The sequence below is a fragment of the Durio zibethinus genome, chromosome 14, assembly GCF_047325235.1.
Source record: "Durio zibethinus cultivar Kanyao isolate XHJ-2024 chromosome 14, ASM4732523v1, whole genome shotgun sequence".
Classification (NCBI taxonomy): domain Eukaryota; kingdom Viridiplantae; phylum Streptophyta; class Magnoliopsida; order Malvales; family Malvaceae; genus Durio; species Durio zibethinus.
Genome location: NC_143175.1, coordinates 25,372,994 through 25,394,286, shown reverse-complemented (window position 1 = coordinate 25,394,286; position 21,293 = coordinate 25,372,994). Strand labels below are relative to the sequence as shown.

Genomic DNA, 21,293 nt, shown 5'->3' with positions numbered 1-21,293 from the left:
AATAATGGCCAACACTTTGATGAAATTGCAGGATATGCAGCTGAATATTTGTCTAGCTCTGTTTATTTAACCCAGTAGAGAAAACCATGACCCAACCAAACCATTAATGTCTCCCAAGTTAGCTCGCAATCTAAATGATTTAATTGATCCCTTCCATCTTATAAATTGCAAAAGGAAAATTATAATCCAGTCCACTGCGGAAAAATTTGGAAATCTTTCCATTTTTTTCTTAATTTCTGCCATCGAATTTAAGCAAGTGAGCAATATGGCCACTACTAATGAATTCTAGGAGTTGGCTGACAGTGAACAAGGCTACAAGCATCCAGATTTGACATACTTCAGAGCCGTAACGAACAATAAACAGTCATGAAACAATAAAATCCACCATAAAGGTAACAAATAAAGTATTAAAAAAAATCATTGGACTGCTTTGGATTTGAGTGGTCCATCTTCCCCATCTTCCTCCCTTGATTTCAACCAGCTGGATCGCCTAGATTCTGCCTCATAAATCAACTTGGACTTCCGGTTGTTTTTAAAATTTTTAATCACCAACAATGTACGTGGCTATGACGGAAAGAGCATTAAACTTGCTACACCACCGTGCAGTTGTTCTAAATCCGGCACTGTTCTGTTAGCCAAACTGTCAGGCAGCCCACAGCTGCAGCTCTTAAATTCGGTCTAGGAATGGACATTTATTATATTTGTTATCTCACTAAAACTCTTAAAGTTTCTGCTTTGCTGGTTTATATTTTCAAACCCACCTTTATCACATTAGCTGAGCTCAATTAATATAATTTATATACTTCATTTAATGAATATTACAAATATTAGGTAAGCCAATGGAGTATGGACATGTTGGGATCTTGGGACCCTCAACATGAAAGCTTACGAGTCAGTTGCCAATGTGAGACACCTAAGAGTGAACTGGATTCAGCCCCCATTTATCCAATTTAAAAAACAGAGTGCAGTGAAATTACATAAATGACACCCATTGTATTTGTGCTGGGGGAAAGAGGCGGACCCTCAGGCCTCAGCCTTAAGTCATAGACAGATTAATCAAAAGAGTTCTCCAGAGCAATTAAGGATATTCAATGCTACGGAGACGGCCCATCCACCGTCTCAGGAGAGGTTGGAGCCAATTAAAATTACCACAAATTCTTTTCGAGCATGGAGTCCATGGCATTGACGCAGCAACGGCCCCCAATGAAAAGTCAATTTCTTGGGCTTTCATAGCCCAATAAGTAAAAGATTCCTTAAACAAGGCCCACGTTGGTGTTGATTGATCAGTGGCGAAGGAAGCAAAGCAAGAAGAAAAGGCTCAGACTTTTGCGGAGCCAATTAAAATTACCACAAATTCTTTTCGAGCATGGAGTCCATGGCATTGACGCAGCAACGGCCCCCAATGAAAAGTCAATTTCTTGGGCTTTTATAGCCCAATAAGTAAAAGTTCCTTAAACAAGGCCCACGTTGGTGTTGATTGATCAGTAGCGAAGGAAGCAAAGCAAGAAGAAAAGGCTCAGACTTTTGCGGAGAGCAATCAGAAATCAAATCGAAAAAAATCGAAAAAAAAAAGTAAAAATGGACGTGATAAAAACTCAGCAAATATCTACGCGGCCGATAGAGAAGGTGATAGTCCACCCTCTAGTTCTCCTCAGTATCGTCGACAACTACAACCGCGTCGCTAAAGACACGCGCAAGCGGGTCGTTGGAGTCCTCCTTGGCACCTCCTTCAAAGGCACCGTCGACGTCACCAACAGCTACGCAGGTTCTCTTTTTGATTTCTTGGAATTTCCTTCTAGATCTGAGTTATGTTGATTGCTGTGATAATGCTGTTTTGGGAAATCTTATGTTCTTATCTTTACTCGATTGCTGATTGATTTGACGTTTGATTTGAATTTTCGTTGTTAGTTTAGGTTTTTGAAAGTAAATTTTGGGCGTTAGGGTTTTTAGTCCAGAATGTTGAGTTTGAATTTAAGGCAATTTATTGGGTTCTTTGAACTAAAGTTTCCTCTTTTTTGCTTGAATTTCTGGAAATGAACACAAAGAAATGCATGTTATTGAAGGAGCTGCAATTTCAGAAGTATTTGATGAAATGCGTTGGCCATCCTTATGTGTTGATAATTTAGTTTCTTGTTATTGAGCTTGTATTAATACTCGATTCACCATTATTTTATTATTACTATTACCATGTCTAAACGGTAGAATGTTGAATTTTCAGTCCCTTTTGAGGAAGATGAGAAGGACCCAAGTATATGGTTCCTTGACCACAACTACCATGAATCAATGTTTTCAATGTTCAAAAGGATTAATGGTATTATTTCCTTAACTTAGAGTTGACAATGGTGCCAGTTTTAGTTTATTTATTCTCTCTCCTTTCTTGTTTTGGCTGTGGGAAGTGATACTCTTTATCTCTGGATATGTGATAATTGTTGCAGCCAAGGAGCATGTTGTTGGATGGTATAGTACCGGCCCAAAATTACGCGAAAATGATCTAGACATTCACAGATTATTCCACAAGTAAGATTCTATTAATGGTTTTTATATAGTTTTTAAATTTTCATTTTGGAGTTCATTTTTTTTAATCAAGAGCTTTTGGTGTTGCAGCTATGTCCCAAATCCTGTCTTGGTCATTATTGATGTCCAACCTAAGGAGTTGGGGATACCAACCAAGGCCTACTACGATGTTGAAGAGGTTAAGGAGGTAAGAACAATTTTGGATGCATCATGTTTTCTTCTGTGGGACAGAGAGAGGGGCTTAACCATTGAGGTGGACAGGCAGTCCTTTCTATGGTGGGACTGCAACTAAAAATAATCTTTTCAAAGAAGCTGCTGCCTTTTTTTCGTATTTGGTGGGCATTTGAACTAATGTACTGGTAATGTTGCAGAATGCTACTCAAAAGAGCCAAAAGGTTTTTGTTCACGTTCCTTCAGAAATTGCTGCTCATGAAGTTGAGGAGATTGGTATGTCATTAGATGAAATTTGGTGTTATCTTCTCAGTAAATTACCCTTGCGGTTAAGATGCTAGTTGATTGGATTTTAGACCATTAATTTTGTTACTAATATTACTCCTTTTTTCATCCATTAACAGGAGTGGAACATTTGCTCAGGGATGTAAAGGATACAACCATTAGTACACTTGCAACTGAGGTTTCTTTCTTTCTTCTTTGTTTTTTTGCCAGTTCTAATTAACTCAACAACTAAAGCTTTTACTTTTGTGGAAAGTTTAAGCTTTATTTGGCAATGAGAAAGGGAATGTATATGATGAGAAATGTTTACCTAAATTACCTTGGTCTTTTGCACAGGTCACTGGAAAACTCACAGCTTTGAAGGGTTTGGATGCAAGGTTACAAGAGATACGTGCTTACCTAGATCTTGTTATTGATGAGAAGCTTCCTCTCAATCATGAAATACTTTACCATTTACAGGTAAATTAATTTAGTGAAAATTGAAAATGAATTTTTTTTTTCAGTTATGAACTTTTGTCTTTAATACTTGATTGCATAAATTTCATCCCTCGGACAGTTGGACATTACTTTATACCTTATCCAGAATATAGACAAGAGTCTATAATTATGAACCTGTTTTGGTTAACATCTGCCTTATTTGTGTTCTACCATGTTTAAAACTCCAGGATGTGTTCAACTTGCTGCCAAACCTAAACGTAAATGAATTGATCAAGGCTTTTGCAGGTAATACAAAATTAATCACACATGTCAAAATTCGCTGAAATGCTCATGTTCTTTCAGATTAGATAGGGAGATGGGCTAACTTTTGAAGTTCATTGATCCACATTCTCTGCTTATCATGCAGTAAAAACAAATGATATGATGTTGGTTATATATCTGTCATCTCTCATCCGAAGTGTCATTGCACTCCATAACTTGATCAATAACAAGGTGAGAAACTCCTGATTTCCCTGTTATATTTAAAACATGCCGAAGCATGTGGATGGTGTTTTGACTGGCAAATTTTGGTTTTCAGATGCTAAACAAAGAACATGAGAAAACTGAGGATGCAAAGCCAGCAGCTGTCCCAGCTGTTAGTTGAAGCTGATTTTCGTCTGTATTGCTTGTACTTCCATTCACGACAAAAGCTTGAGCATATAGTGCTAGTGCCATTCGTGGGGATCCCCATTTTTGAGATTTTGTATTCTTCATAGTTTAATCAGAGGTCACCAGGCTTCAAACTTGAGATTTTAAATCTTTGTACTAGACTGTAGTACTGAAGTGCATCTCCATTAGCATTATACAGTTAGATACAGCTTTATGCAGCTACGTATTTTTTGTTTTGCCATGGTTTGAAACGGCCTTACTTTCAATTTTCTTTGACATATTGATAACATAGAAACTGTGACACATGCCATTTAAGATGTTGTTGAAATTCTAAGCTCTTAAAAGGGGTTGCAAGCGTTCTACGTGATATGTCCTCAAATTATTTTCTAAAATCCACAGCAATTTGGGTTGTAGCTGATTGGATATCACGTTAGAAAAAACCAACTATAATCTAAAAAATCCCCTATTTCCTCTTTTGGGAACTTGGCTCCATGTAACTTATTGGTAGCCCAACAGGCCCATTCTCTACTCAAGACGGGCTTCTAACCCAGCCCATAAAATATCTCCAACTTACAAGCATTCTGCGTGGTATATCCTCAAATTTGTTCTAAATCCACAGCAATTTTGGTTGTAGCTGATTGGATATAACTCACATTACAAAAAACCAGCCGTAATCTAAAAAATCCCCAATTTCTTCTCAAAGGTTTTTTTTTTTTTGTGGAATCAGGATCCATTTTACTTCTTGGTAATCTACCAAGCCCATTCCCAACTCAAAACGGGTTTCTAACCCAACCCAGAAAATATCCCCAACAGACAAATAACGTGTTTCCTAAGATGCCCCTATAATTTATTTAATTTCTTTTTCAACCCGGAGTTCCCTCGACCGGAGGGTTTTAGAATTACAGGTCCCCTCCCCCTCCCTCTTCTGTTTCCAACCGCGCCTTTCTCAGGAATTTTATTTCAGTAGTAAAAGAAAAGGCTGATACTTTTGAAATTATGGGTAAAGCTTCCAGGGACAAGAGGGTGAGTTTTTATTTCTTATTTTTTTATTGGGATATTCGTTTACTTATGACAAAGGCTGCTTGATTGATTTTCAGGATATTTACTATCGGAAAGCAAAAGAAGAAGGTTGGCGTGCTCGAAGTGCCTTTAAGCTTCTTCAGATAGACGAAGAATTCAACATTTTTGAAGGTCAAATTTTGCGCGATAATATATTTTAAATGCCTTAAAAAATGGCTGTATTCATGGGTTTAATTATGATTTGATCTATAGGTGTAAAGCGCGTGGTAGATTTATGTGCTGCCCCAGGTAGCTGGAGTCAGGTTTGTACTAATTTAATGATAATAAGCCCAATTAGCCACCTCAACTGTTTTTTTTTTTTTTCCTTGTTAACTAGCCTGCTAGTAATGCCACAGGTTTTGAGTCGCAAATTGTATCTTCCCGTGAAGCAGTTGCCTGCTTCAAAGTAAGTTCCTTTTCTGCTTTCGTGTTTGAATTTATATGCCTTCAAAAGTTTGTTTCTTTACCCATGGAGGCATGCCGATGCATACAACATGAGACCCATGATCCTTATGCACACTACCTTCTATTATGACCATATAAACTTTATTATAACTTGCAGGGATGGTGATCTTCCTCTTATTGTAGCCATTGATTTACAGCCAATGGCTCCAATTGAAGGTGTAATCCAAGTGCAGGGTGATATAACTAATGCCCGAACAGCTGAAGTGGTGAACAGCTTTTTTTCCTTGAATTCTGTCATGTGTCTTTCACTTTCTGATATGAAGAAATTTTCCCTTCTCATATCTTTTTTGGATGAAAAACATTTCGGGAAAGAGAACCAAGTATTATGGACGAGGCTTTCTTTGTTTTAGTTGATAGCTATTTTGCAACTTTTTTTTTTTTATATTGCATCTGAATCATTAGCTTACGACTGGAAGTCCATTGTTCGGATGACAATTACACGATAAATGTCAACCTTGATCCACTTATATAATCTGTGATGATTTGGTACTTACTGTGCTTTTGTGTTATCACCATGAGCGGGTTAGAAAATATGGTGGATATATATGATTTTCTTGTTTGGAGTCTACTTCATGCTACTCAAGGTTTAATTTGTTTGGCCTTTTGTTGTTTGTGGAACGTGTATGTATGCCATCATTTGGTAGTTATTTGCATTATTTGCAGGTAATTAGACATTTTGATGGCTGCAAAGCTGATCTTGTTGTCTGTGATGGTGCTCCTGATGGTAAACAATATTTCTGGTTTTAACTTCTCAGCTTGGGTCTATAGCATGATAGTTATTTTTTTTTGCCCTCAAGCTTCTTAAGCTTGCTTATCCCCTCTGGATTGGCACTGCAGTTACCGGTCTTCATGACATGGACGAGTTTGTTCAGTCCCAACTCATACTTGCTGTAAGTATTCTGGTTCCTCTAATATTAGCCTGAGTCTCTAATAAGAAACTCAGATTTGTGAATAATTTAGATTGTCCGTTGCATGTGGATGTGATAATGCCTCATCTTATAGTCCTTCCCACCAAGATCCTGCCATTGGTGAAACTTAATTATTATAATTCTTCTGTATTTTGCGTATTATTCTTTCTTTTCAAAACAAATTGTCAATTTATGTTTATGATTTTGTATAATCATGCAGGGCTTAACGATTGTTGCGCATGTACTTAGAGAAGGTGGAAAATTTATTGCAAAAATATTTCGTGGAAAAGATACGAGTCTTCTATATTGCCAGGTAAATTAAATTCTAAAAACTCAACTTTGGTATCCAAGATTATGAGGTAAATTGTAAAGCTTATTACATTAACCAACTACTTAGATAATTTTCATTCATTATACATATACTTTCTTCTTTCTTGCAGCTGAAATTATTTTTCCCTGTAGTGACTTTTGCAAAACCAAAAAGCAGCAGAAACTCCAGCATAGGTAAGAGTAACATGTATAAACTTATGTGTTCTTGTCCTTGGCATCTCAATTGGTTCATCCTTTTCTGTTTTTTATTTCTTTAGAATATATATTCTTTGGGTGACATTTTGAAGTTGTCTGTAATAGCAACATTGGTTTTTTCTTTACATTGAACTTGAGACATTGCTCATTCATTGCAGTAGAAACCTGTGAACTGATCTATATTACCTTGTCTAAACAGTGATTTTGTATGTTGTGTTTTGCCCAGTTCTTACCCTCTTTCCTTTCCCCTCTTTGGATTTATTGCTTCATAGCAATTTCTAAACCAACTGACAACATGTAGAAAGTGGTTTCATGTTATTTGTTGCTGTGTGTGGCTAATACTTGTCTTATTTCTTATACAGAGGCATTTGCAGTTTGTGAGAATTATTCACCCCCTGAAGGATTCAATCCAAAAGACTTGTATCGACTCCTGGAAAAGGTGGGCAGTCCCTCAGGTGGAGACGATCTAGGTAAGTGGACATCATAGTTGGAAAAAAATCTGTTAAGATTTTGTGATACTTGGATAATTCTCTTTCTTTAATAAAGATTTATAGCATTTCTTATTTCCTTTATTCATATGGCAGATTGCAGTAGTGGATGGTTAGAAGGGCCCAATAAGGTTTATATCCCATTTTTAGCTTGCGGGGACCTAAGTGGGTATGACTCTGACCGTTCATACCCACTACCGAAAGTTGCTGATGGAACTTACCAGAGCTTGGATCCTGTCCAGCCCCCTATCGCCCCTCCGTATAAGAGAGCTCTTGAAATAAAGAAAGCTTCCGGTCATGGTATCCGAGACCTTGAAAAGCTTCCCTTGGATTCTTGATTTCACTGCTACTTGCATAAAATAGACAGACACATTAAGAAATGGATAAATCCATTGCCATATTGAGATTTTTACTGGAGAGACAATGATTACTGTTCTTGTTTTATGCTATATTCTTTCTCTTTATTTCCAAAAGAAACAAACAAAAAAAGGTGTTTTCTCTCATAATGGCCTGTCTGCCCCTCAAACTATCAATCATCTTAATCCTTCCGTGGCATCTTGTTCCAAACAATAAGTACTTTAATTTGTAGAGTTCGTTAGTCCATTCTTCGCTTTATATACATATATATATATATAGTAGAATTAAGATTTCTATTAAAATTTTAACTCTTTAATCATTGAGCTAAACCCAAAGTGTACTACAAGAGTTCTTCATTTCATGAAACTATTGGAATTTGCTCGAAATTCACTCAATACTCCGAAGCATTTAGAACTATTTTTAGAACCAGATGCATGAATCTTGTGTGAATGATGCGACTAACGATCCGGAGCAAAATGTGTCTGGGGAATTTGTTTCTTTCAGATTCAAAGTTCTAAAATAAATGAGAAACCAAGTTGGATATTTGGCTGAGCTTTCAGCTGCGGTCCTGACAGTGAATTTTCCCTCGAACATTTGGTTCAGGCTCAACCCTCAACGGTGACCGAGGTATAGAACGGTTCATTTCCATGATCTGTCGTATGGTCACGAATGATTGTTCATAAAATTTCTCCCTTAAACACCGCCTAATTGTCCGGTAAATCAGGCAATGGCATAATTAATTAAATTGCGTAAAGTTCATGTCTTGGATCTTTTTCAGATGTTAATTATGATGTAATTGTCTATGATTAAGATTGAACTGAATCAAGTAATGAAAAAACTGAATGTAAGATTCAATTGCTTTCTGCATGTATTTTTGCACATCTGATATTGGAAATTAAATGATCAATGAATTATATAAAACCCTTTAGTTTTCCCTTTCATTTACATATTTTCTATCCCAGGACTGCAACTCTAGCAAGAACATGTAGAAACCGAGTTTGATCTTGACAAAGATGAAGAAGAATTCAAGAACTCGATGCAATCTTCTATAGCTTCAGCACGATGAGAGTCAATAGATTCAGCCAGTGATCGTGACCTTGGCAGATTGGCAGAAGAAACCTTATGAGAAGAGTTCCTTCGAATGGATACAAAACGCAAAGCTGGTGCAACTTTAGCTCCAAGACGCCTCAACAACCTTGCTGGTGAAAATGAGCCTTTGACAAGCCTAAACGTGAAAATCCCAACAACAACCCTTCTTCTGTTACCTCTTGTTCTGCCACTGCCTCCATGTTTCAGAAAGATCGTTGGCCTTTCATTGACGTCAGGGCTGAAACTCACTCTCTTGCTTGTTCTTCTTGACATTTCAGACTTGGCAAGAGAGTTCCGCTGGAACAGATTTTGGCTCCTCCTGGTGATATTGAGAAATGGAGAAAGAGAGATATGTGAACAAGAAACAAGGGGCAGTTGGTAAGATTTTAGGGGTATTTATTGATGAATTATTGTGGCTAAAGTGAAAACTGAAAAGGAAAAGGAAGATACTGAAACAAAGGGACAGGATAGGATAGGATTTCTCTTTGAAACGAGTAATTGGCAGGAGAATTAATTTGTGAGTAAGCATATTCTTGTTCAAAGATGTTGAACGCTAAATTATTTAACATTTTGGCTAACCAACGCCCCATTTCAACAGAGCATTTCCATTTTCACATACAAATATAAGTGCATGAGCCATGCACCTGCCGTATTTGAATGTATAATTCCTGTTTATCTTCACTAATTATTGAAGCCAAAACTCACCATCAAATACAGGATGTCATTATTTGTCATAATTGGTTCATAATTCATTGATTCTGACTTCAGGATTGGCCAAATTGAAACTGTATTCATATATGGCAGTTTTCCCCATAACTATTGGACTATAATCCCAAATAATTCAAGTCTGATCCCATCTTTTGGCCGAATTCAAGAAAGTTGGAGTGAAATTTCTCTTTAAAATTAGTTGAATCAATGCCCCTGTTATTCCAAATACCACTATTTTTTTCTTCTGATATATGTAAAAACATGGATTTGAAGGTATAGATTTCTTAAAATAGAGAGAACATTTTGGAAAAAAAAAAAAACTACTGCTAACTATATGAGAGTACTAAACCTGAGATCAAGCAACTTAGGCTAAATTGGGTCTACTTATTTAATGTGGGGTTTAGCACAAATAGTGAGTAACAATAAGAAGTTAGATGCATTCAAGGACTTGAACCTAGGAAAAGGAAAGCAATCAGGAAAAATGAATAGGGGTTTGCAGGGTTGGTAAAAAATAAAGAGTAGCAGCAACTGGCAAGGGAACACAAGGAGACAAGCACTCGATACTCTTCTTATCAGCGTTGCTTTTGAGGTGCTGATAGGGCCTACTTTTTTTTTTTTATATTGCCATCTGATTCTGTTCTAGAAATAGGTAGAGATTGGCCCATTTTTGAAAACATACTACTTGAAAAAGAGATGAGAAAAAGGTGGAATCTATTTGAATATGTGAGTGTGAGCTTTGGCGTGAATATGAGGGTAACCAACCCTCCTTTTTTTCTTTTCCTTTCTTTACCAGTTTGACAGAGAAAATTCCAGTTGAATTTTGAAGCCTGCTGGGATGTTTTTTTTGACTGGGAAGTGGGAGCTATGACAAGGCCCCAGTTTTGCATTTCTATTGGAGTGCATTCCTGGTCAGGTAATCAAGTAGTCATGTTAAAAAAGCTTTTGAAGGCAGAGCAAAATTGAAATGGAAAGCAGCAAAAGTGAGACTCAGCTACTCACAGGACTTATTTGCCTGGTTATAGAGCTAAGCTAAGCCTTCATTCGAACACAACACAGTAAGGATTGGAAGCTTATGGATGCTGTTCTTCAACTAGATCCCTGGCTCATAAAATTGGACTGCAAAATCTGGTTGAGTCACTATCTTACCTAATCTGATGCTAATGTACAACGAAATGAATAACATTATAAAAAAAAAAGATTATGATCTAAGAAGTGGGGCTTAGTTTGTAGAATTTTGAGTTTTGTATGGAATTCTTTATGTGAGATAAGCATGAATTAACACTCGAACAACATTTTCAGAGCAATCATTTCAGTTCAAATCAAAATGTTGGAATTCAGCTCCATGTAGAAAATGTGTGGCTTGTGCCTTAATTTTGTTTGGACCGTAACTTGGCTTTGAAAGTGATATAAACCATAAGTTCATAGCCTCCAGGAGACAAAGAATGACAGTTAATAAATGCTTCCTTTGATTGTCTTTACAGGATGTGAAACCAACTGAGGCAGTTACATTTCCTGTTCTCAATGATAAAATTTCCTCCCCCAGTGAAGAAGTGACCAGTTCAGGCTTCCATCTCTCTTGGGTCCGACATAGCCTCTATATTACAGGCTGTGTCTTCGGTTTTGGACGCGAAAACATGGGCTGCATTCTGATGATTTAAGCCTTTAAGCCTAAGCGTTTGTCAATCCAAGAATGGAATGGATCCGAAGGGTCTTATGGCCTGAAACTTGAACAAAATGACTTTATTTTCTCGCCCACCAGGTAGTTCAGCTTTTTTGTTGTTAATGGGATGGTTTTGTTCAAATATTTTGTTTGGCCCAACTCAATTTTGGACTAACAAGAATCTCATCCTCTAAAGATTGGACCGTTGGGCTGAACCATTATACGGCAAAGATTGGTTGTTCATATTTAACGTCAGACAAAACAAATCCAATCTTTAGAGATTGAGCTTGTTGTTAGTCCAAAATAAGATTGAATAAAAATAAAAAGAAAAAATGTAGCCATCAGATATCAAGTTGCATTTGTCATCCAACAAGCTCATGATATTCCCAGCATATCCACTTTCTCATTTTCCTTTGGACTAAGATTTCAAAGCGACCTTGATCAAAGAATCCTGGTTTTTTATATGAAACTCCCATTTCATTTCATTAACAAAAAGCTAAGACAAAAAGAGAACTTATTTTGAGTAGACACTTGCCATTTTGCCGATAAGCGTAAACCCAGGGAGCTTCCTTTGGATACTCCATTCTCTGCGTGTGCCATAGGTCTTTCAGATTGCTTTTCCGAATCTTCTAGTCCATGTTAAGCAATTAAAAAACAATTCTTTAACTCACTCGTTCGAAATCCCAACTCAGTACACCTTCCCATTATAATTTATTCACTGCGACATCATGTCCCCTTCTCCATCTCTCTCTGTAAAGCCTTTTCTTTCTCCTCCTTCCTTCTTGGCCTACCCTTCAAGCAATTCTTCCTCTTTTTCTTTTACTTTATACCCTCCCAATTCTGTTAAAGTTTTGTCTTTTTCTTCTTTTTCAACAATACCCATTAGCCCGATTTGTAAAAGAAGTCACTTTTCTGAGTCTGTAAGATTGAGGAGTGAGAGGAATAGAAGGATAACTGTTGTTAGAGCAAGTAAAATGACTACTACAGAGGTGAGAGAAGAAGATGGGGAAGAGGAAAGTCCTCCTTTGATTGATTCTGAGAACAATTCCAGGCCTCGTCGTATTGCTCTATTTGTTGAGCCTTCTCCTTTCTCGTGAGTTTCTCCCTTTGCTTCCTTTGCTTGGTATAACATTGTTTAATGATACCCATTTCTTGTTCTTGTTGCTGTTAAATTTGAAGTTTTTTTCCAGTAACAGCATTTACCATTGTTATTCTTCGGTTGTTAATTGATGTTGTTAGTCATTGAGAGGAATGTTTCATGGTTGTTATCTGTGTGGTAATTGCCTTTGTGATATGCCAGCTATCAACTATGTACAGTTTAGATCTTTGCTGATGTCTCCAATATAAGTTGCATGATCTTGGTTTATTTGTTGCCTACTTTCTTAAAATGTAAAAGCTTGAAACCCACTGACTGCATCTCTCCATTTTGCAGATATGTATCAGGGTATAAAAACAGGTTCCAGAATTTTATAAGATATTTACGGGAAATGGGAGATGAGGTATGCTCATTATATGTTTGCAGTTATGCATCCTAATTTGTTAGCTAATGATGTTTTTTGGCAGTGTGTTTAAATGACATGCCATGGAAGCTTAATCAAAACCCCATTGCAATTTAAGAAGCTTGAGCTTTTGGCTGGGGGTTAGACACTTAGATTGCTTACTGGCCCATGTTATACAATATTTAAGAGTTGATATAATTAGCCTTTGATTTATTTCAACTATTTTTCATTGGCAATATTAATGTTGGAGGAATAATGGTCTAATGACTAAGCGGGCCTTACAAATACTGATTTAGCTTATTTTCATTCTTAGTTAACAGTTCCTAGACAAATTAGCTAGCAGTTTTGGCCAACAGTTTACTATAGTTAACAGTTCAAATGATGAAGTAACAGTAAGGCTATTGGTCCTCATAGGTAATGGTTGTAACAACACATGAAGGGGTCCCGCAGGAGTTCTATGGAGCAAAGTTGATTGGATCAAGAAGGTTGGTGTAGTCAATTAAATCAAGTTAAAATTTTTACCATGTTTCCACATCATTTCCCTTTTTGTTCTTACCCATGCTTTTCTAATTTCAAATTTTCTTGATGTTTACTTACACAGTTCAACATGCTTTCCAAGGAAAAATTGTTTAGAACTGGAAATAGAAGTTTATTTAGATACAACAAAATCCTAGCTGCTTAATCCTTGGATTACGTTCTAAGTGTTAACAAGCCAGAGGTGACTCATTTTTACACCCCACAAAAGTTACTATTCACAAAGCATTCTTAGGCATATAAACACCAGAATGTTGGCTGGTAGATAAATCAAACAACATCATCAATACCATAAAGTAGAAGAAATGGTTGAGATGACTATTAGTTAGATCTTAGTTGTTTGGTCATCTACTTACAATTGATTTAGCGTCCATGACTCTATGCCCAAGGATGGAGATAGCCAGCCTCATGAATGATGTTAAGCACTTTTCTTTTGTGAAGATATATGTTATGCACAACATTCTTACACTATATCAGGTAGAAATTCTTTCTATCATCGTCAGGTTATCTTAGTTTGTTTTTCCTCAACTTCAATCTTGTTTTGTCCTATTTTACTTTGTTTTGAAGTTATCAACTGGCTTGTTGAACTGTTTGACATAACTGAATGTTTTAACTATTTCATTAGCTTATTCTTTGGATATTCTTTCCTACACTGGTTTTTCTTTATTTTTTCTCTTCCTCCTCGTTGCAGCTTCCCCTGTCCTTGGTATCAGAAAGTGCCTCTTTCCTTGGCACTCAGTCCTAGAATAATTTCAGAAGTTGCACGGTTTAAACCTGATATAATACATGCCTCTTCACCTGGGATCATGGTACACTTCTAATTGCTGCTATTTGAGTTCTCGATAGATTATTTTGATTTCTATTTGAGAGTGAAAATTAAATGAGTGGTAGGGGACACATTCCTGATTGTTGCGGACTGCATTTCCAGGTTTTTGGTGCCCTCATTATTGCAAAACTACTGTGTGTACCCATAGTGATGTCTTACCACACCCATGTTCCAGTGTGAGTTTGATTCTTCTTTGATTCACAGAATAAATCCTTCATGTTACTCCTTCAACAATGAAAATCAGAAAATTTTTTGCTGCTTTTTGGAAGGTTTATCATTCCAGGTTCAAAACTACACTAACTGTTTTATGGACCCAAACCTAAATCTAACTTTTGTTTTATTCTACAGGTATATCCCAAGATACACATTTAGTTGGTTGGTGAAACCTATGTGGTTGATATTAAGTACGTAAGGCCTTTTCTTTTCCCTCCTTTGAAGCCAATATTCATGCCAAAGTCTGAGCATTTGACAGCTTTTTTGCTCTTTCTTATCAGAATTTCTTCACAGAGCAGCTGATCTTACATTGGTTCCATCAGCTGCAATTGGGAGGGATCTCCAAGCAGCTAGGGTAACTGCAGGTAAACATTGGCATCCTTTTGGTTATCAAAATAGCCTTATACAATTTAACTTGGTTGTTACTTGTTAGTACAGAGCTCAGCCATGTGTCTTTCGCATTAATCTATTTTCTCTCTCCAGTGCTTACCCCCAGTGTGATAAATGCATCTTTTGCTTTATTTGTTCTCATGTTTCCCTTCTACAGATGCTGGCCTGTTGATGATATATGCATAGCTCAAACCTAAACTAACCTGCTTTTCATTTATCAATACTTTCAGCTAATAAGATTCGTCTTTGGAACAAGGGTGTGGATTCTGAAAGCTTCCACCCTCGATATCGCTTTCATGAAATGCGGTTAAAATTGAGGTGCTCCACTAATCCTTTATTTTGTTCCTCTTTCCTCAACTACAGTGTAGTAATGTTTCTCTTAAATCTATAAATTTTACTTTATACAGCAATGGCGAACCAGAGAAACCATTGGTAATTCATGTTGGGCGTCTTGGAGTTGAGAAGAGTTTGGATTTCCTCAAAAGGTAACATTTATGAATTGCATGAAAACTTCTTGCTAATATCTTCCTTTATAATTAGTTAAAACATAATACCATGTCATAGTTGAAAAAGGAAAAAATAATGGGGTTATGTCAAATTTTCATTGTGATCATTTACTCCCTTTAATTTATGAATTTTGCAAATTTTTAACATTGGGAATATATGATTTTACAGCGTTATGGACAGACTTCCAGGAGCAAGAATTGCTTTTATTGGGGATGGACCATACAGGTAATCCACATGATGCTCAAGAACTTAACCATACTCAAGATGTCTCAGATGGAATATCATACTCACTCTCACTGAGAAAGCCCTAATTGGATCAATGAATGCTTTCATCCGATCTTTCCAATTTCAGGGTTATAAATTTCTGCTAAGTAATTCTTAACCTCACTTCTTTCCTCGGTAATAGTCTCACGTAGCTAATGACAGAAGTTGGATTGGGAGAAATAAATCAGGCAAAAATTTGTGCTCCTCTCTTAAAGAATATATGATCTCTTCTTTGCAGGGAAGAGCTAGAGAATTTGTTTTCAGGTATGCCTGCTGTGTTTACTGGGATGTTACAAGGTGAAGAGCTCTCCCAGGCATATGCAAGTGGGGATGTGTTTGTGATGCCTTCGGAATCTGAGACACTCGGGCTTGTTGTTTTGGAGGCCATGTCTTCAGGAATCCCTGTGGTGGGTGCTCGTGCTGGGGGAATCCCAGATATAATTCCTTCAGACCAAGAGGGCAAAACTGGCTTTCTCTTTACTCCTGGGGATGTTGACGACTGCTTGAGCAAGTTGGAGCCCCTTTTACAAAATAAGGAACTGAGAGAAACCATTGGCAAAGCTGCACGTGTAGAAATGGAGAAGTATGATTGGAAAGCAGCCACTAAGAAGATACGCAATGAACAATACAATGCTGCCATTTGGTTTTGGCGAAAGAAGAGAGCGCAGCTACTGAGACCTCTGCAATGGCTGGCGAAACGCCTTTTCGGGTCGCCAGAAGTCAACTATAGGTGATTTGGATATATTACATAGGTTTGCTTGGTATAATTAAAGGAAATAGCATGTTTATGGTGATATGTATGATTGAATTTTTTGAAAACTAAAATTCATTGGTTCCATGGATATCTTGCGTAGGGATGATAACAAGTCGGATCCAAGCAGATTTTTGCTCGTTTCGAATATGATCCGATTTTATATTCACAAAATCCAAATGAAGTTTTTTTTTTTTTTTATGTTTTTTATACTCGAACCTACTCGAGCCAGCATTTCATAAACTATGTCTATTCGAAATTAATAAAATATTAATTTTTAAAATATAAAATATTATTTTTAATATAAATATAAAATTTTATAAATATATATAAATAAATAATTAAAAAATAATTTATATATATATATATATATCGGGTCGATTAAAATTTAATTCTGATTCTAACTTGACTTTGATCTTTTTTTGTTATTATCTAATCTAATTTGAAATTTAATTTTTTTAAAAAAATGATCTTATAATATCGAAAACTTTAGGTTGTTAATCCTCCTAATCTTGCGGCTGAACTTCCATTAGCAAACTAAAACTTTCCATGGATATCTTTATTTTGCTTTCCCTGCAAACATACTTTCAAGTATCAACTTCAAGCCGGTTACCAAGTGCAATTAGACATATATTTGAGAGTAGGAAATTGGAAGATCCATGTGCTAAACTGAGATAAATGTGTAACAAGATTCAAATCCCATAGTTGACACAAGCTAATCTCATACTATAGGTTAGGATACAAGTAAACCTTAAAGAAATAGGTGCAAATGGTAACTGGATCCATTGGCCCCAAAATGGTAGATGGATCCAAGCCTGAAAGTGACAACCTTGTATATGTTAAGCCTTGAGACTTGAGAAAGTGGTACCTCTGGACCCTCAAATAAAAGGCCGATAATTTAGATTAATTAGCCATTGAAACTTCCAAGATAATCTTTTTTTTTAATTACTTCTATCATTTTCTATCCTTAATTATAGATTAGGCAACTTGATTATGATAAAACCGTTCCTTTGAGTTGATGTCATCACATGGAAAATAAAAGCTTTCACGTACAAAGCCCAACATAACAACTCTGATAAAAGTAGCCAAAACATTATCCCGTTTAGCTCTTATGATTTACACAAATGAAATCACAACCGTCCAAAAGATCACCGCCTCTCAACCCCAAGATTTGGATAATGGTTTAACAATTATTCACCAATCATATATCGACACCTGGGCAACTTATCCCACTTAAAAAAGAGATTCCACTACAGTGTACTCCCTCACACGATTTCCGATACGTACTGCATAATCTCGGCGTCGTTCTCAAGGCCCGTCATCGTATCGGGCGCCAAAACGACCTCCAAGTCAACGCTCCCATTCCCTTCTCTACCAGGAAAGGCTGAGATCTTCCCATCAAACTTGTTGGCCCTACCGCTCCTCACAGCCAAAGGCCGGCCCCACCCAAAATCATTATTGTACATTGGAAATCTAGGAGAACTTCCCACGGTAATTGATGCACCGTCAAAGTTACCTAACGGAAATAACCTCGGCTGCTTCTCCCAATCAGCTACACCTCTCCGTACCGTATCATCGTCGTGTGCCACCACGTTTTTATGAAGCAGATCGGCGCCCCAGCTCAAGTCCTTAGCCAGCAGCTCACCTGCTGGAGCAAAAGTAGGAATGCTCTGAATCGCGTTCCCAAAGTAGTACGGCTCGAGCTTTGGGTCCAACCTGTGCCGGCAATTCACCGCCATCCTAAACGTCGTCATCTTGGTCGGCTCCAATTTCCTAGCCCGCGTCACCGACCTCCAAAGCTGAGCACAAAGCGATTGGAAAGACGAAATCTCATCATTAACTTTTTTCACCTTGCCGTTACTTTCTCCGTTAACGGATTTCCAACTGTCGTTATAGAGCTTTCCTAAAACTTCGGAATTCGTTTGTTTAGTTAACAAACAACCGTAATTAGCTCTGTATTTAAGTTTTAAAATCGCTTCGCTGCTAAAATGTAGAATCCTTTCCCTCAACGCCTCGTCGCCGGCGAAAGTAACTGAGGGGCCTCCGGGAGGGAATTGAAGCACGGCTTGAGAATTGAAGACGTTGATACGGCAAAAATCGGGAGAGTTCGATATTTTTGAAGCTCCTTTAGTAATCTCAGCAAAGGAGTTAAAAAAGTGCCAGAACGAAGTCCCATCGGTCACAGCATGGTTCACTGTGCACCCAATAAAAACCCCGTCGGCTAACTCGGTTACCTGAACCGCAGCTAACGGCTTGAAATGGCCCGAGTAACTAAGTGTCTTGTCAAAAGTGAAAAACTCCTTGACACAATCGGGGACATCGCCTGGAGACAAAATGTCGTGGATAGAAAGTTTAGGAGATTTCACTACAAGAAACTCTATGCCGGCGTCGTTGCAGGTGATGTGCAAGTGACCGTCGGGGTCGGTTGTGAGACGACCGGCCAAAGGAGGGAAGTGAGAAAGAGTTGTGGAAAGAGATTGTTTGAGGAAAATGACGAGGTCGTCGAAGGAGAAAGGAGGAGACGTCAGCAAAACTCCTTTTTGAATGTACTGACAGGACAGCATAGGGATGTCTGAAACTGATAGCTTTAAGGTTTTGATGTAGGATTTTTGGTCTGGGAAAATCGTGCATTTCGAAATAAGGGTAGCTGAAGAAGAAGGCATGGTGATTTTTGAAGGGTTTCCGTTGGTTCAGTATATATCTATTTTTCCTTTGTTTTAGCTGATCGCTAAAGAAAAAGGGGAGTGAGGGATGAATGGAGAGGGAAAGGGGTTTATATAGAAGAAGGAAAGGAATTGGGTTCATGAACTTAAAAGAAAAGGAGGTGGGTAGTTTCGTGGTGGTTGTTTCTTTGCTTTTTTTGGGGCGTCTTCTCATATTATCCATTTGTTTATGTTATGGATATTTTATCAACAGAGAAGATACATCAGAGAGGGATGTGGCTAGAGACGGTGAAACTTTGGAATTTGGGTTGTAGGAAGCTAATATTGAAGTTTGAGCTGCTACTGTATTTGTAGCAGTTCTGAATTATCAGGAAATCTTTGAAACTATCAGTTCTGGAATGCCTAGGAATCCAACAAGTCCACATTTTCTTGAGAAAATCATATTCAGATTCCTGTTATGTGTTAATAGCTTCCAATTCTCGTGACTTGCTGCAACTTTTTCCTTTGAATTTCACCATCCTAGACATGTGCCGATATCTTTAGGATTCTAAGCAATTCTTAATACCTGCAATTGCCAATTTTTTTTTGGTTTATTCTTGGGGAGGTGTTGTACGACAACTAGTTTACTAGGATGTTCTTTCACAAGATGATTAAGTGATCTGCTGTCTTCCCTTAGTTGTCTGCTATAGTTGTTAAAGCCAATGGCCTCAAACTCAATATTTTTGAAGTCTCAATGTCTATATATATAGTTGTTATTATGGTCTACCTTCATTTTATCATCAATTTGCCATGATCTTCCGAATTAGATAGTCTTTGATCCCGGCTTGTTTGATTTTATCTTGTATCTAACCTTAAAATCAATAGTTTTGTAACTTAACAGTAACATTTTCATGTTCAAGAAATAAAAAAAAAAATCTTAATTTTGAGCGTGAGTATTGGGACGAGAGTAATAAAAAAAAAAGAATAATTGCTTCATTATTTAATTAATTAATCATGCCGATGGGAATAAAATTTAATTTTAGTAAGGGCATCTGGGGGAAAATGCTCTGTTATCCAGCTGTTTTGTTTTGCTAAATTGTTTGAATAATTGAAAAGAGCATTAAAGATGTGGAAGAATGAATATCCTTTTATAGCCACCATGGTTTGGCAATCATCTATCAGTTGCAAAGAGGAAAAAATTATTTTGATATAAAAAAATTCATTAATTTTGTCTAACTCTGATCTATAATTGTCTAAGGCTCACGTTTTTTTTCACGACAAGACTTTAGTAGAGTTTTTTTCATGAAGTTCATTTTTTTTATTAAAATTATCACAAAAATTTATTTTGAAAATCAAAATTTATAAATAGATAAAATTTAATAAAAAATCAATTAATAAAAAATTTAAATCGGTAAATTAATAAAATTCAATATAAAAATTAAATCAATATTTTTATTAAAAATATTTATCTAAAAAATAAAAAAAAAATTTAAAATTTACATACTTAATTTATATAATAAAACTTTTTAATTTATCAAATTTAATTTTTTTTATTTTATTTAATCAATTCTAATAAAAAATTTTACCAACTTTTAACTTTCTCTAAGTCTTTTACTTTTCCATCTTTAAATGATTTGGTACTTATTGAAACATTGAGACAAGTCTTTTCATGAATCTTTTAACCCCACCGAACTTGTTTTTTCACAGTGATAATCTCACGGCATCAAAACCAAAAAATTGGAACCTTTTCCTTTTTTTACCACAAACCCATATGACAACAGCCTGCCTCGCTGGTCTTTGTTCAGATTAATTGAAAAGAACTTGGAAGCTGCACATGTGTCGACAAAATGATTATGAAAAGGAAAAATGGTTCGCATAAAGCAAAGGAAAATACAAAAAACATGAGGTCATCCACTGAAGTCATGAATCAGAAAAAATATTTGCTCAGGTTAGGTTCACGATCCTGCAAAGGACCACAAAGTTTTCCGCGTGTGCTACAATTTCAGTTCTGCTTCCGAGAAAGCTCGAATTGAACCAGACATATCCACCAAGCTCATGAGCCAGGATGTTACCTTTGCCAAGAAACTATTTCCAAGCCTGATTGCTTTGACCAAAGAGTAAACTACAGGATCATTGATTTTAAACGTGAAGCAAATTATTCTTGCTTTTTCAGTGCTTAACTTAGACAGTCCTGCAACACTAATTGTATTTTGTACTCACCAAGAATTTAACAAATTCAATTTGTCGAGGTTCACGAAAACTGAAAGATTCTTTGGATTGTAATTTCACTTTTATAATCTAAACTTGTTGCCGAGCCCCTTCAGTTTTGCCTACTTTGCTTATTGTTTGATGGTT

General features: G+C 36.7%; 5 protein-coding genes across 5 annotated transcripts; 3 read left to right on the top strand and 2 right to left on the bottom strand.

Annotated features, from left to right (window-relative positions):
- Positions 1-1,491: 1,491 nt before the first annotated feature.
- Positions 1,492-4,294, top strand: LOC111293802 (26S proteasome non-ATPase regulatory subunit 7 homolog A-like). Its single transcript, XM_022886759.2, has 10 exons — positions 1,492-1,765; positions 2,219-2,311; positions 2,436-2,517; positions 2,605-2,701; positions 2,886-2,961; positions 3,090-3,148; positions 3,304-3,426; positions 3,633-3,690; positions 3,812-3,897; positions 3,983-4,294. The coding sequence occupies exons 1-10, from the start codon at positions 1,579-1,581 to the stop codon at positions 4,046-4,048; spliced, it is 927 nt and encodes a 308-aa protein (XP_022742494.1). The 5' UTR covers positions 1,492-1,578; the 3' UTR covers positions 4,049-4,294.
- A 640-nt stretch (positions 4,295-4,934) lies between these two features.
- On the top strand, positions 4,935-8,004 carry LOC111293801 (S-adenosyl-L-methionine-dependent methyltransferases superfamily protein). Its single transcript, XM_022886758.2, has 11 exons — positions 4,935-5,076; positions 5,151-5,244; positions 5,326-5,375; positions 5,469-5,518; positions 5,675-5,783; positions 6,241-6,301; positions 6,415-6,467; positions 6,706-6,798; positions 6,926-6,989; positions 7,373-7,480; positions 7,595-8,004. The coding sequence occupies exons 1-11, from the start codon at positions 5,050-5,052 to the stop codon at positions 7,834-7,836; spliced, it is 951 nt and encodes a 316-aa protein (XP_022742493.1). The 5' UTR covers positions 4,935-5,049; the 3' UTR covers positions 7,837-8,004.
- Positions 8,005-8,689: 685 nt separating this feature from the next.
- Positions 8,690-9,357, bottom strand: LOC111293803 (uncharacterized). The gene has a single exon (XM_022886761.2). It carries the CDS (start codon positions 9,215-9,217, stop codon positions 8,828-8,830), a length of 390 nt encoding a protein of 129 aa, XP_022742496.1. The 5' UTR covers positions 9,218-9,357; the 3' UTR covers positions 8,690-8,827.
- Positions 9,358-11,601: 2,244 nt separating this feature from the next.
- On the top strand, positions 11,602-16,387 carry LOC111294281 (sulfoquinovosyl transferase SQD2-like). Its single transcript, XM_022887543.2, has 11 exons — positions 11,602-12,405; positions 12,745-12,811; positions 13,226-13,296; positions 14,037-14,154; positions 14,274-14,347; positions 14,520-14,575; positions 14,666-14,749; positions 15,005-15,092; positions 15,182-15,259; positions 15,450-15,506; positions 15,784-16,387. Exons 1-11 carry the CDS (start codon positions 12,041-12,043, stop codon positions 16,277-16,279), a joined length of 1,554 nt encoding a protein of 517 aa, XP_022743278.1. The 5' UTR covers positions 11,602-12,040; the 3' UTR covers positions 16,280-16,387.
- A 980-nt stretch (positions 16,388-17,367) lies between these two features.
- LOC111295086 (BAHD acyltransferase DCR-like) lies at positions 17,368-19,057 on the bottom strand. The gene has a single exon (XM_022888450.2). The coding sequence runs from the start codon at positions 18,957-18,959 to the stop codon at positions 17,562-17,564; it is 1,398 nt and encodes a 465-aa protein (XP_022744185.2). The 5' UTR covers positions 18,960-19,057; the 3' UTR covers positions 17,368-17,561.
- Positions 19,058-21,293: the final 2,236 nt, after the last annotated feature.

Coding starts and splice junctions, on each gene's coding strand:
- LOC111293802 (XM_022886759.2), top strand. CDS start 1,579: ATGGACGTGATAAAAACTCAGCAAATATCTACGCGGCCGATAGAGAAG. Junction 2,518..2,604: donor ATTCACAGATTATTCCACAA/GTAAGATTCTAT, acceptor TTGGTGTTGCAG/CTATGTCCCAAATCCTGTCT. Junction 3,691..3,811: donor ATTGATCAAGGCTTTTGCAG/GTAATACAAAAT, acceptor CTTATCATGCAG/TAAAAACAAATGATATGATG.
- LOC111293801 (XM_022886758.2), top strand. CDS start 5,050: ATGGGTAAAGCTTCCAGGGACAAGAGG. Junction 5,077..5,150: donor AAGCTTCCAGGGACAAGAGG/GTGAGTTTTTAT, acceptor ATTGATTTTCAG/GATATTTACTATCGGAAAGC. Junction 6,302..6,414: donor CTGTGATGGTGCTCCTGATG/GTAAACAATATT, acceptor TTGGCACTGCAG/TTACCGGTCTTCATGACATG.
- LOC111293803 (XM_022886761.2), bottom strand. CDS start 9,217: ATGTCAAGAAGAACAAGCAAGAGAGTGAGTTTCAGCCCTGACGTCAAT.
- LOC111294281 (XM_022887543.2), top strand. CDS start 12,041: ATGTCCCCTTCTCCATCTCTCTCTGTAAAGCCTTTTCTTTCTCCTCCT. Junction 14,576..14,665: donor ACCTATGTGGTTGATATTAA/GTACGTAAGGCC, acceptor CTTTCTTATCAG/AATTTCTTCACAGAGCAGCT. Junction 15,093..15,181: donor GAAATGCGGTTAAAATTGAG/GTGCTCCACTAA, acceptor TACTTTATACAG/CAATGGCGAACCAGAGAAAC.
- LOC111295086 (XM_022888450.2), bottom strand. CDS start 18,959: ATGCCTTCTTCTTCAGCTACCCTTATTTCGAAATGCACGATTTTCCCA.